Source organism: Trachinotus anak, unplaced genomic scaffold (genome assembly GCF_046630095.1).
Source record: "Trachinotus anak isolate AG129_WGS33_773 ecotype Australia unplaced genomic scaffold, CSIRO_AGI_Tana_v1 ptg000007l, whole genome shotgun sequence".
Lineage (NCBI taxonomy): Eukaryota > Metazoa > Chordata > Actinopteri > Carangiformes > Carangidae > Trachinotus > Trachinotus anak.
Window position 1 is genome coordinate 9,382,426 of NW_027273858.1, and position 15,038 is coordinate 9,397,463.

General features: G+C 42.2%; 1 protein-coding gene across 2 annotated transcripts in view; it reads right to left on the reverse strand.

The window, feature by feature from the left end:
- adam12b (ADAM metallopeptidase domain 12b) overlaps positions 1–15,038 on the reverse strand; it is a 74,562-nt gene that overhangs the window by 16,411 nt on the left and 43,113 nt on the right. For both annotated transcript variants that reach the window (XM_071480347.1, XM_071480346.1), the window contains exons 11-15: positions 14,869–15,017; positions 4,286–4,463; positions 1,458–1,547; positions 332–527; positions 107–215 (exon numbers count right to left, since the gene is read on the reverse strand). In XM_071480347.1, coding sequence (XP_071336448.1) covers positions 107–215; positions 332–527; positions 1,458–1,547; positions 4,286–4,463; positions 14,869–15,017 — 722 coding nt within the window. The remainder of the gene's footprint in view (positions 1–106; positions 216–331; positions 528–1,457; positions 1,548–4,285; positions 4,464–14,868; positions 15,018–15,038) is intronic.

The following is a 15,038-nucleotide window of genomic DNA, read 5'->3' on the forward strand; positions in this document are numbered from 1 at the left end:
ACAACAGCATGATGATTGCTAATGACACCACTTAAGCTAATCAGTTGTGTTTTGCACAGACGTTCCTCTGTACCTCTGCTGCACCAGTGCAGCTGCGGAGTCTTACCTCGCATCACATTTGGCAAAGGAGCCTTTGGAGTCCTTCCCACAATTCCCATAAGGATCCCCTGCAGAGTTGACTCGCTCAAAGCAGATCCCAGGGGCGGGCTTGGCTCCTGCATGCAAACACAACCAAGGAAAAATACAAAATCCAATCATCAGTATGAAGTGAAGTGTATCTAAAATAAAAGTGAAGTTTATATACACAGCTTGTTAGTAGCTGTTGATTTACCAGGTCCCCACAGGGTGATGCACTGTTGCTCATGGGTCTGGCAGATGCCGTTGTAGCAGTAGCCTTCGACGTTGTGGCAGGCGTGCCCATCATGCAGATAAACGTTGGCTGGGCAGTGAGGGTTGGCACCAGTACAGAACTCCGGCAGGTCACAGGAGTTACTGGACTCTCGACACAGGGTGCCAGCAGGCTTGAGCTGTAAACACATATAGTACAGTGCAGCTGAGCAAGCAGTTAAGGTGTTCAAAGGCTTTTAGGTTTCCTACTGTGATCACTTTGTGTGACATATTTGATCTGACATGAGAAGGATCCTCAACAGTGCAAATTTAGCTCACGTTCAGTACTTCAAGGTTATTTTCTTTCGTTTCTTTGCACCTAACACAGAAGACGACACACATTTACCACAGTATTCCTCCTCATACTTAACCTTTTACTGGTCTGGCCTTTACATTAATGTGAAGGCCGTCATTCCCCACATGTATGTCGTGCTGCAGGTGTTACAGACATATGACAAGATGTGACCCAGTGATTGTATAGTTCTGATGTTTTGTGCCACAAAGTCAAAGATGCTTTTGTGTAAAGCGCAGGAAAGTAGCCTTGACATGGAGGTCTGAGCAGAAATATCTTTAAGGAGACAATACTAAGACTCAATGCATTTAATCATCTTCAACAAATGTTACAAGAAAGGACTCACATCTGAGAAAAAAAAAAGATTTCAATGTCAAAGTAAAAACTACTTGAGACTAGCTGGAAGCAAACTTTATGCAATCCAACTTGAGAACTTTCCCTCAATTGAAACCTGTCTATTGAGATAAAATATACAAAGCTGAAATGAGCTGACCTGAGATATTAAATTATATATGAAGGCACACTATTATGAGTCTCTTAATAACACACCACAGAGAATTAAGAGAGTTTCAGAAAGTCTTGGGCTTTGTACTTGAGTTTAGAAAATGAAAAACGTCCATCTCTGCAGAGTAAAGCTTCGAAAATACAATTTGAAAACATTGTTTCCAAGGTTTCTTCAGCTATTGGAAAGGTATAAGTGCATTTAAATCAGGAACAGGTGATCCAAAGTGGAAGGAGAATACATGCGACAGAACCAGGCCTGCATGAGAAGTCTTACCCTGCAGTCTTCACAGCACTGTCCATGGGCGCACACGGCATCTCCCTTGAGGGTGCATGTGGTGGCGTTGCAGCACGGGTTCATACATTCCTGAGGATGAGGGAAAGCAAACACAAAAGTTAACAACATGTGGACCTGATCAGCGCTCTGAAGATTCTCTGTCAGTTTGCTCCTGTCAGATCAAGACCTCTGGGTCAGGGGAGCACACTTCCTGTCTAGGGATTCCCATCTTACTTCCTGACCTGGAGACCTCTGGATGGAGACGTTTTAACTGAAGCTCATGTGATTTGGATTTGGGGAATTCTGAAGACCTCTGCACTTGTGGTGCAGAGGTCCCATGTGGGGTCAAAAAAAGTGGGAGCTGCAAGGCAGAGGAACGACCAATAGGAATCAGGTGCAGCAGTTGGAAGGGTCTGTGTTAAGATCTTCAACTGAGATTTGATGTGGAAACATGTGCCTGAGTTGACTATTAGGCACCACGGAAAGGAGCATGAGTGGGGGTTTGAAAGCCCTTGAGAGGTGAAGATTGTAGCCACTTTGCCACATTGACAAGATCAGCTGGCAGACAGCGACAAGAGGAGAGAGGATACGTAAGGAGAAGTTGAAATGGGAATAATGCTATAAAAGACTTCAGGGAGGTCTTAGAAATGTTTATCTTTTATTGGATGCCAAAACACATTACTTTTGTTCTCCAACTAGTGTCATGCATCGCAGTATCACAGAAAAGAACTCCTACTATCATTTATCTTCTCTCAACGTGACTGTTTCGCTTGTGGGGCTTTTAGGTTATGGCAAGATGTGTTGAAGGGTGGGAACGAGAGGCAGCTGGATTGTTGGATGTCTAATTTTCAGATGATGTGAGGTTTTATGAGTCGGGCCGTTTACCTCTTGGCCCTGACGTAAGCGTATTGTTTGGAGAGGAGAGAGAAGGTTGCTTTCATCTCTCAGTCTAAGTGGGCTGGCAGATCAAACAAGCAGACCCTCTGCGGTGACATTATGGAGGTTACTGAGGTGCAAGCTGGCAAAAATATTACCTAGAGTTGCCTCTAAATTATGGAGTACACAGTCATAACAGCACGTCACTAAATAATAAAACATACTGTTGAGTCAGTGAGGTTTAAAGAGTTGGTTCATCAAAATTGCAAAAAAACTTAAAAAACAAAGGATTTTTCCAGAAACAACGCTCCAGTTCAGCCCCGATGCTAACAGACCTCTTACAAAACCTTCTCTCTCCTTGTTCGTTTGGATAAAGTTGGCAGACTCAGACTGGTTAAAATGCCAAACATCATCAGTGGCAGAGTCATATTAGCTGTAGATAATTAACGCTCATTCAGCGACAGCTAAAATGAATCTATTCTGTTGTCTGATTTGTGTGGAGGCCGGTGAATTTACACATCAAAGATCATTTGTGAGGGAAATGAAACAGTCTGTAACACTGCTCTACAACTGCGGGTAGGCTGTGTGTTTTTGTAGTTCAGCTCTTCTGTTGAGAAATTATATTGCTGATCACATCAAATCAGTTTCAGACAAAATCTGCCGGTTACCTTTAAACTTATTATATCAATATTTTAAGCTTATCAATGTAACAGCTCCGCACCAGGACCACTGCTATTCAAAATTAGTAGTTTGTGAATAATAAGGCATTGAAGTCAGCAGGCTACAACCGTTGTTTCAATCTATCAGATACATATTTAATTAACATTTCATATCTTATCTCTTTTTCAGGTTGTAGCTACAGGTAGTGAATATTTATTAACCTGCCACTAGAATCTCTGTTTCTGACTTCCCAGCCAACAGAAGCTAAACACTGATCTGAATCTTTGAGCTCTAGTTATCTATAACTTTAGTTACCTATGAATGTTAAAAGCTAAATTATAATATGTAACTATATTTGATAAGGATTTCTAAAGGATTCACTTAGCAGAAGATCAAATGGGGCAATATGAATATGTGTCTGATAGAGCTGAAACAATTAGTCAATTAATGTAAAACGTATGATAACAATCAGCAGCCGTTTTCTTCGTTCATTGTTTGAGTCGTTGTTCTTGCAAAAATATCAAACATTAGGCGATTTCAAGTTCTCAGATGAGAGGAGTTACTGCTTTTCTTTTCTTTTTGAACATTTATGGGTTTTAGATGTTGGTTGGGAGGTGCACTCTTCACTTTTTTTTACCACCTAATGTTCTCCAGGAACTCCATCACCCTTGAGGGATTTACAATGATATATTCAAGAACAAGGATCCTTGAGAGACACAGCTGCCTTGGCTGCAGCTGAGTAATACCTGCTCCCCACATGTGATTCTCACTTCGCTCTCTGAGGCACCCTGCTGTGTGTGTGTGTGTATGTGTGTGCGTGTGTGTGCGTGTGTGTGTGAGTGAGTGATTAACAAAGCGTGCATTGCGTGAGTGGATGCATGCATCAGAGTGTGCCTAGTTGTTTGGGTGGCACAGCCAAAGAAAGCTTATTTCAGCTTCGACCCGATTACTCTTTTGTTTGTTCGCTTTGTCACAGAGTTGGACAGTGGTTTGATTAATGGGCCTGCAACAAAGATATGACATCACCGTGGCAGACTGTCAGAACGCTGTTCAGCACATGTGGAAGTCAGAGAGAAGGTGTGTTGTAAAAAGAAGTACTTATATTGGGCGTCTCAGGTGCTTTGCTGAGCTTTGAGACTTTCTTTTGCACAGCAGGTCTTAGTTTATTGTGGTTTATGTGTGTGTGTGTGTGTGTTTGTGTGTGTGTCACATTCACATAGGAGCTGCACATTAAAACTACAGTGTTGGAGACTGATCCACTCCACAGGAGCAGATGAGGTTGAAGGCTTTACCTCTGGTTCCCCGCAGTCGCACTCCTCTCCCTCCTCCACGTAGCCATTGCCGCACTTCTGTCCGCCGTAGAGCACCTTGACCTCCGGCATGTTGTACAAACACATGCCCACACCTTTCTCCAGACTGGCAGCGAGGTCCTTTTTACTACATGTGCTGAACACTGTTGGGAACGGATACCTACAGGATGAATGGAAGAACAAGGCTGACTGAAACAAAGGCGCGGGGAGAAACGATATGAAAAATTAAACAAATCTACCCGAGAGGCAGAAAAAAAAAAAACACTGCCTCATGTGTGCTTTTACTGTTCAGAAAGCAAAATGATCCCAAGAAAAGTGGCCTCAATCATTCTGCTGCACCAGAATACAGGCAGAGCTTCCACTGGAGCCTTTCTTCAATCTGCTCATTCAAGAGGCCGTTTCACACAAATTTAATGGTCTACTGACACCGTATGAGCTGCAGTTCAAGAGATCTTCTATCCCACTCAATACATAAACGGGCCATCGAATGTCCAGAGAAACATTTTCTCTGGCAGCCACATTTTCAAGAGGCATATCCTGGCCAGTGCAGGAGAATTTAAGCAACTGGCTGGAGGGAAGAGAACGAGGAGGTGTGTGTTTGATGTGAATGACTCGTGTGTCTGAGCATGTGTGTACGTAAAAACCTTGATAAAATAGCAAGCCCCAAACCACATAATTTCGACTGCATTAATTTCACTCCCTGCTATCAATTACCTGAAGTGCTGACTAATGTCTAATTTAGTGAGGAAAGAAATTGGATTCTGTATAGAAAACGAGAAAATGTTCAAGATGAAACTGTGCGATGTGCCAATAACAGCTGTGAAGCCCGAGGGGATGGTCGTCCTGCGCAAGTGAGTGAGAACCAAGGACCAGAAATAAATAGAAAGAGAGGGAAGGAGACATGCAGAGTGAAAAACAAAACTAATATGGACTCGTGGACAAGAAGGCGAGAGAAAACAGGATTATGCAGTGGTGACAGAAACAAAAACACGGTGTGGACAAAGTGATAGACAACCATTTATGGAGAGAAAAAGAAAGAAAGAAAATCATGGATCACACAGAAAAATGACAACTCAAGCAGGGTCAGAGGGGGGCATAGGCCCCAAAATGACCTTAAAGAGACACAACACAAACACAAAGACATGCAAAATGACCACGAAATGGCACAAAATGAGCACAGCGATGAAAAAAGACTACAAAGAGACACAGAATGACTACAAAGAGATGCAAAGTGACAACACAGAGACACAATACAAGTACAAAAAGACAAAAAATGACCACAAAGAGACAGAAAGGGAGGAACAGGACTACACACCTGCTCAACCAGGGGCAGGTCTAGAGGGGTGGCTCCAAAAATACCACTAAATGATGTAAAAGTTCAGTCTGGGCGTCCTGCCCCTACGTGACAGAGTTTGGGGGTCTTTTACATGTCTATGGGTTATTTGGAGTTACACAAAGCAGCTGTTTATTGATATAATTTCATATTAGTTAAAGCTGTTCAATGGCAAAAAAGTTCCTATTAATAATGTGTTGTTTATCATTATATTAAGATTTTAAATAAGAGTCTTTAAGCATTTTTAGTCATTTTAGTCACAACAAAACATACAACCTCCCTTGAAGTGTGCTGCAGTCTGGCCCCTCCACTTCAAACGTTTGTATACCCCCCTCTGTGCTTTGCCTCCTGTAAGGCCTTGTGTCCTGCTTCAACCTCTCTAAACACACTAGAAGTATAAAACACAAGCCACAGGACAGGCAGTACTGAAACTCAGTGTATGACAGCAACATAACCATCTTCGACCTCGCGCTCTGTGCCAGAGAACAAACAAAAACAGAATCACAGAGGGACTGACACAGAAAAGCAGGCTTTGGGGCATATAATGAGTATCTCACACAGTCATGGAGGGACATGGTCTAGCTTCGAAAAAGAGGATGTGGAGGATATGGGGTAACAAGGAGCAATGGCTGGCGGAGAGGATTGGCAGACGTGGCATAGGGAGAAGCAGCTGGCATCGGAGGCTTGAAAAGCTCGACTTCAGACAGAAACATGTCATACACGTACTTATGCAGCGATAGACTGACTGAGGTCTTCAAACGCAACGGGGCGTGGAGACTGTCTGCAAAGCTTGCGGCTTGACAGGGCAGATTTGTGAAAATTCAACATTACATAGAATATGTTTGTGGAGCCTGGCGTTGGACAGAGGTGGTTGGGGGGGGGGGGTTATGTGATGCTTTGCCTTTGCCTAAGGGGGATTTGGCTGCTGCAACTGCATGGATATTTCACTGCTGTTAGCTGACTATAGTGAAGCTCCTCCTGAGGGGACTGGAGATAACGGTGGAGGCATTCAATGGGAAAGAAATCTGTTTTTTGTTTTTTTTCTTTTTCCAAAAGAACACAGATTTTTCCAAGAACATGGAACACAGAAAAACATCCTCTTCTAACAGGCACCCTTGGGTGAAACAGCTCCGTCCACTTCACTCAGACTGTCCACCTTTGCGTGTCGGCTGCTTTCATCTCTCACTGACCAAAAGGCAATCGACCTGTCTCCGTCCGCCCTCGTCTGCCCCCATAATCCACTTGTTAGAGTCTTTTTAGTGAGAAAAGGAGCTTTGCTGCCCTGTGCATGGGGACCCTGCACCAAAGCAAGGATAGACAGACTATGCAGATCAGACTACGGCACGGAGCAGGCCGAGCCCCCTGTAAATAACATGGGCTGCCACTGATAACACAACACAGACATGTTTCAGGATCTGCATGAGCGGATGGAATGTGCATGAGGAGTGAACAGAGTCTGTTCTCAATAAACTGGCATTGATAGTAAACTTTGGGACGATTGTCTGTTGGAGATTTCTTTACTGAGGAAAATCAGGTTTCTTTGCACCAAATTGGACCCACATGGAAAGTATTAGAAGCATCCAGTGGATACATGTATGCTAAAATCAACATGAATTCAGGCCTGAGCCCCAGCGGTACGCATACAGCCACGGCTTTGTTCGAAGCAACAGCAGAGGAGAGCATATGTTTTGAAGAGTTAGCTCCTTTTTGCAGACATTCATCTACTAAAACACTGACAGTCTGCACCAAAACCATCAGGGTTAACCTGTCCTAGCATCTGCCCACTATGACCACTGTCACATATTGTCCAACCCTCTCGTTGCTTTCATAATATAAAACTAGAGCCAACTTAGTTTGTATGTGGTTTGATTTAGTTTCTGCTTACTTTCATTTTTTGTTTTAACAGTGACATTTATATCATTGATGCAGTTAAATATTATAGAATTTTGATATATTGTAAATATATTCATATTCATAATTATTTGTGGTCACACCTGTTCAGGTGCTCAGGGGATTGTTTTTTGGCCTGTCTGTGGGCTGGAGTTGACTATGCTTTATCATCGATGCTTCCATCAAGTCTGCTTTACAAATTTAAGTTGTGTAAAAAAATTCTGATAAAAAAACAAAAAAACAAACAAAAAACACATTTCACCAAAGGCTTATTTTGACAAAAACAACAGTATACAGAAGTACACTAGTAAAAGTTTACTCCCATAAAGAGAAACTAAGGCATTAATAACTGAAATGACATTTAAAGCCAGTTAAATACAACTCCTTGCGAGTAAGTAATTAAGATGTGCTCAGTCATTCATGTGCTGATAATTTTTGTCAATCTTCTTGAGTATTTTATGTCTTTACTGGACAGTGACGGTGGAGACAGACAGGAAATGTGGGGAGAGAGAATAGGGGCATGACTTGCAGCAAATGGTCCGGCCGACCTTGAGTCAAACTGGGGACTTGTCGCTCAGAGCATTTGAGTCCATGTGGTACACGCCCTAACCATACGGCTCTAAGGTCACGCTGTGCTTGAAAATTTAAATTAGAGGGCACCACAAGCAGTCATGTTGGCTGTGATCTACCTTTAACTCAAGTCCACTGTGGCCAGTCATCGTGTTTGAACAGGGTTTTGATTATTGAGCTGCGCCGCTAATTTGTAACTGACATCCCTCCGGGTTACAGATGCCCTCCTCTGTCCTGGTAACACTGCATCTGTTACCAAGCGTCCAGGGATACTGTGAGGACATCTTTGTCACCCACTGCCCCATGCAGTTTTTAATGACAATGTGGTGCTTTCCAGGTGTTTTTGTGCCATTGGCTGAATGTCTGTGATTTTCAGGTGTCAGGACAGAAATCAATTTATTTGACAGGAAAACACAGCAGTAAAAGTCCAGGATTTCAACTGGACAGTGGTTTGTTGGTGAACTGTAATATATAAAGCCCTTGAAAACATGGTTTCAAATCCAAATGGTTTCTTTCTAACATTAAATATTGATGACCAAATAAGTGAAAATCAGAGATGAAGTGGGGAGAAAACATCCTTAGTTATGTTCCATCAAGAGTTAATGCTAAGAGGTGCTGCTAATTTACTTCATCAGCACTGTGTGGATGTGCTTTGGTCAGAATTGAGTCACACCTTCCAAAAACCAGTGAGAAGAACTCAGTGAAAACAAATGTGAAATCATCGAAACTGTTTTTACATTGGCTGAAAATCAGTCATCAAGTAGAACCTAATTTCTCAGGGTAAGCCGCTGATTGACAGTAATGTTTTCAGGCCCTACAATGTTTTTTTAATCAACGTGAGGCATGTGTGCAGTTTGGTGCACCTTCACTCTAACCACAGCTACAGTTAAAGCACTGCAGCATTTGAAGGCAATTCAGACATTTCTACGAAATTAAAGGATCAAAGTCAACAACCATGTTCACAGCACCAGAAGTTTTCAAGAAGCCTATAAAAAGACACACCATAAATCAGCATTAAATAATGTAGGAACAGCTCCAATGTGCCGATCTCAGTCCGCAATAGACTCACATCGAGTGTGTGTATTATCACAGCTGAGACCACACGGCCGCTCTGCTGTCCAGGAAATTAGCCGAGCAGCGAGTGTAGGTTTCCCTGGATAATATTAGCTTAAAGCCCTGCACCCTCTCCAGGTGTAGTCAGCTGGGGTGGAACTGTTATGGCTGCACACAAAAGTTACACAAAATCTAATCAGGCAGCGCCTTTTTGGCTGCTGTTACTAGTTGAAAGGCAAATATGTCGTTCACACTGCCATAACACACTGTTAAAGATCTGAATCTCATCAATGTCACAAAGCCTCATTCTTTTGTGACACTGACAGAGGAAAGTGCAAGGCACTATCTCACAGACTAGGCTCAGTTAGTGTAGCTGCCATATGACAGAAGGAGAAAACATCTGATCTGCTGATTTTTTTGAATTGGCCTTGCCTAATGTATGAGAAATCTATGATAGGGGATGTAAAATGTAAAATGGGACAGAAAAACAGATATTTACCCCTCCCATGTTGACTTTCTCTCTGAAAGTCAACAGCACATGCTTCACTCGGTTTTACCATCTGCTGTCTGAGCTGCTTTCATGTCACAATGATGACTGTACTCCTGCTTTCCCATACAATGGAGAGTAAATGTACTTAAAGCAGAACTGTAATCAGAAGCCCATGAAAAATGCAAAAAGAAAAAAAAAAAAAACTCTAAAGGGAAGGATACAAACTCACAGCAGGATGCCATCATCTCTCTCCTACTATACACTTGCCTTTTACCTTCTCTGTCAGAATGTACCATCTGTTCAGTTATGTAGAGGGTGAGCTAGACTGAGCTTTCAGGGAATACACAATATCACACTAAGCTTTAAATTAAACATGTTTTTATAACAATTTATATGCGAGTACATGAGTGCACCGACATCTACTGACAAACAGCTTTGGTCTTTCTTAACCCACTTGACAGTCAGTCGATGCTTCTATAAAAGCAAACATCTGATCATACTGTTACACAGCTTAAACACAGGCCTAAAATCAACGATTTAAAGGTGTACTGCAGAAATTTGTACTAAATCTCCATAAAGTTTGGGGACAGATTATAAAAAACAAAACAAAATCAAAAGGTCTAAGCAGCAGAGGTTGAGATATCCTAGATTTCGTCCATAGTATGGGTCAAAACACTGAATTCTCTGTTTCCCACAACACGACTCAGAGCCACAGCTCTCTAGGTTTATATAGCTATCTTCACAGGTTGAGTAGTACTCCTCGTTTGTAAATGGTAGGGAAGCAAAGCCTGGTGAAATCCATAGGGAGCAAAGGAGGCAGCCTTTTCACAGTAACTTACAAAATGATATTGTAGCATTCAGCCAAGCTCTTATTGACAGTGCACTGAGATGCAGAGATACAGTCTCCTGTGCACCAAGCAGCTTTTCCTGGATCTAAAGCCATATGTGCAGTGCAGATGATTCCTGTCAGTTTAATCATCTCAGCATGTGAGGCTGGTGGGATCAGAGGAAGAGGAGGAGGAGACGTCAGCCTGGATGGGGAGTGAAATGGGTGCGCAAACAGCGGAGGCACTGGTCACATGAGGGGCTCTTCCTGCTGTTGGCTCTCAGACGGACATCAAGCTGTCTCTATCGCTGTCTGCGCTGCACCACAGACTGACATGCATTTAGGTCTAGCTAAGCGGGAGCGACATGTCTGACCTTTCAGCAAATGTTAGGCTGCAACACTGGCAGGAGCCTATGGTGATTAAATATCAGGAGGAAAAGCAAAACACAAGCTAAACATCTACCCACTGGCAACCTAACTAGCTCTCTCCCTCCTCTCCACAGCAGATAATGACATTTTGTACCTCCTCACCTCACTTGCACTCTGTCACCTCGACCAGAAAGTAACAACAGTCACAAGCTCCCTCATACTGTATTCACCTCTTGGCCTCGAAGTCGAGCCACAGCTCCCTGCTGTGCTTCACCTTTCTTCCCAGTCACACATAGTCACACTTTTGAGCTTTCTCCCCATGTTTGTATGATGCAACTCTCAGCTCAACTTCTAAAAGACATCTCCACTTCACAATGTCCATGTGAACTCTGTTCCTTTCCCTTGTCCCTCAAATTTCCACTCATTGTTATGACACAAATCTCCTGTGGCCAGCCTCGTACGCCTGTCATAGTTGTCCATGTGTACCTAAATAATTCCTTCACTGTCATCTTTCTGCTGTTTGTCTCTCCCTCTCACCTCTACCTCTCTTGTGTTTCCTCTCCTGCTTTGCCACTGAGGGAGATAAAAGGCAAATAAAACCACTGCTTCCTCGCTCCGCCTGTCTATCCAGGCATAAAGCACCTCTCTGCGGATCTCTCTTTGTTGCCCTGGCCCTGATTGCAGCTGGCAGCGTCACTGATAATCACATCATTTAGATGCAGCCTGTCCTCTCCTCCATTAGCGAGTCTAAGCTAAGAGTATCCCAAACACACAGTCAAATGAGCTACACCGCTTTGCAACGATGTGTTTGACATTCTGAAGGCATCTGTGCTGATGTTCAAGGGAGGTTGGTAATATAAAAAGGAAAGAAAATGAAAAAAAATAAAATAAAACTTGGGTAACTTGGTAATTTTTCCCTTTCTACCTGCTGAGAAACTCTGGGAAAATGTTTCTCATGACAAACTTCAGACTATGAGCTCTGCGGCTCAAAGCCTAATGCAGCTCAACTGATATAATCTAAACAACAACACTGTCTAGACAACACCGTTGATCTCTCACCCTTGATATATAAAAAAATAAATAAAATAAATCAAAACAAAACAAAGGAAGTTCATCTAAGAACATGGATGCAGCTGTTAACACACCATGATGGCCAATGTCTTATTAACAAAGAGCAACATTAGAATTTATTTGGAGTCAAGTTTCTGTTCACCTGCTGAATATAATTTCAATATTCATTCTCCTTTTCAGCTCTGTGTTTAGTCTCCACCGTCTCCTGAGGAAAATGTCTGGCTCTTAAACGTGTTCACCACCTAGTTGCTAACTGTGCTTGTCATTTGTTCCTGGCCATGTAGCGTACAGTGGCTGTATCACAGCTGTAAACAGCTGCCTGCATCTGGAAAAAACAGGCTTGATGAAAGCGGTGAACTGGAAGACACTAAAATGCAACACTGAGTTGGGTGATAATTCTTGGTGATAATAACTACACTGTTATATATTCGTTGAGTCTTATCTTAATGCCCTTTATGCCTCATGTAAAAGATGTTGAATTACCTTGTTGCTGAAAGGTGCTGTAAAAAGAATAGTAGAAAAAAATATCAAGAAAGGCAGCTCTAAAGATTTCTCTCATGTGAATCAACAGACATCCTGACAGAATCAATAAAAAAAAAATCTGATCAACTAATTAGAGGCCTGTTGCACTGGACTGCACCAGACTGCACCTAATAATAACGTACCTAATTTTCCAGTATGTTTTGCTGCAGTAACTGAGATCGTTTGACTGATCAACACCATTATAAAAATCATTCATTCATTAGCCATATTGCTTATCCTTAGAGGGTCACGGGGGCTGGAGCCAGTCCCAGCTGACATAAAAATCTGCTTACAAAAATCAATCAAACCCCATTAAACGTTGTATGCATCTTTACTGAGTACAAACACACAGACTGCAATGAACAATGCTCAATGCACTATTAGAATATTAATAATTAAATAGGGAAATATTGATACTTTGAGTCAGTGTATCAACACAAAATTGCCAGACAAAATGTCAGCGAACACAGTGTATGGATTTATCCTGCACTCTTTACTTAGCAAACAGAGGGGCGAGTTTCAGAATGAAAGGTCACTGATCACCTCTCTCAACTATTAATGTGTCTAATCTCATAATTTTGTAGCAGACAGTGCTGAGAAGGAGCGTCTGTGCTTCATTAACCTATTCTGTTACTAAGAATTCGATAACACCGTGACTCATTCTAACCCATTTAGATCAGATATTCATTTTTCTAAACTCTCTGCATGACAACGTTAGATATCTTTGCCCGCTGACGCACTAAAGCAAAGGCATCACATCAGTACACTGAGTGCATATTTAAAAACTACACTGCATACATCCAGTGGTGCTCTGTGTGCATTATGCATTTTTTTTCTCTCTCTGGAACAAATGTTGTAGAATGAGAACAGCAGGATGAGCTCACTGTTGCCAGTGGCTGTACAAACAAACACAGTTTCTGAGCCTCTGAGCTGCCCCCCCCCCCATACCCTCTCTCTATTTGTACAGTAGAAGGTCATTCAAGTTTTTCTGGGACAGTTCTGGAACACAGCAAAGTTATATATTCATGTATTTTTCAGCAGATCTTGTGGCATGTTGAAGGATGTGCTCACAAAACCATCTGTTGTTTTCTTCCACTGTGTCCCTGCATCACTGAAAACATCTTTTTATCTGCTTTTAATGTCTGTTCTTGATGATAATAACCGCAACTAGGGCCTGGAAAATCTTTCCACAAGTTATAATGTGTAATTTTAATTAGGCCGCTGTACTGCAAACAGCTGTATTTACCTTTTTCTACATTCTACTCTTCTGTTTGTTCGTCACCTATTTAACAGTTTTCTTCCTGTGTCTTTCACTCATGATTCACTCAAGAGCTGACCAAGCAACGTAGACACCTCAAACTCCAACATACTACAAGCATACTGTACATGCCACTACTCTTGGCTGACCCAGAAAGCTTTATAAGATTTGCAAACCTTTCCTGCTGTTATCAAAACTGGACAAATCCACATTAATATGCATTGATATATTAATCTGTAGGAGAGATGTAGGCTGAGGTGGTTGTTTGTGTGTCTGTGTGAGCTGAATCTTTCTTTGTATTTTAAAAACTCAACAAAATATTTCAATAACAATAGTAACTGTATCTTTCAGCCTTTTTTTCTCTGTCTTCTTAACAGCGTTGTGGAATTTATCCACAACCTCAGACAAACCAGACTGGCACCAGACCAAGGGTGAAATCTGCTCTTGTGCCCTGGGTTCGCCTTATCTGCTTGTGTGTTTACTAACAGTCACAGAGTCCATCACTTGCAGCAGCACCGTTATCTCAGCGACCCAGGCAACACGAGCAGAATGCTAGAGCAGCTGCTTTATTCGCAGGCCAATGTGTGTGATTTTGTGTGTCTGTGTCTGTGACTGTGTGTGTGTGTGTCTCTCTCTTGCATGTGTGTGCTTGAGCCCTCTCTCATACATCAACACATAAACAATGGAGCGTCATGTACAGATGAAAATGATCTAAACCTAGCAACTAGTGGAGCTTACTTTATCTTTTATGACTCTTCAGGTGCAGAAGAAGTCACTAATTTATTCAGAGAAGTTAAGCAGATAAACATTTAAATCCTGTAGCTGTGTAAAACAAGGCTTTTAAAGGGTAATTGTTTAATGGCTCTAAATTAAGGCCCACCGAAGAGAGAAACAGCCTAAAGTCAGTCAGTTTTAAACCTTCATCTGTGCTAATGCTCAGCCTCAAACTGGATTTTAAATACATGAAATATAGTGATGAAATGCTAAAAAAAAAAAAAAAACCATAATTGTTGCAATGACAGTGTGGTTCAGTGGACATTTAATTTGAATCTTTCTGCAAATGACACCTGCCTCAACCAGTTCAGTAGCATAAACAGTAGCATATTTGTGTCACATTCTCCTTATGTTCTAACCATAAAGCTTGTGCATGATGTTTGTCGGGAGAAGAACACCAGAATCTCACCCTGTGGAGGGGGTCATGATGCAGCCCCCTCGATCAACGGTCATCCTGCAGCCACAGCCGCGCTCTGGGGTGTCGTGGTTCATGCCAAAATTGTGTCCCAGTTCATGTGCCAAAGTCACGGCTGCACCCAGTGGGTTCTCAGAGTGATCCTACAGTAGGGGGGGAAAAAA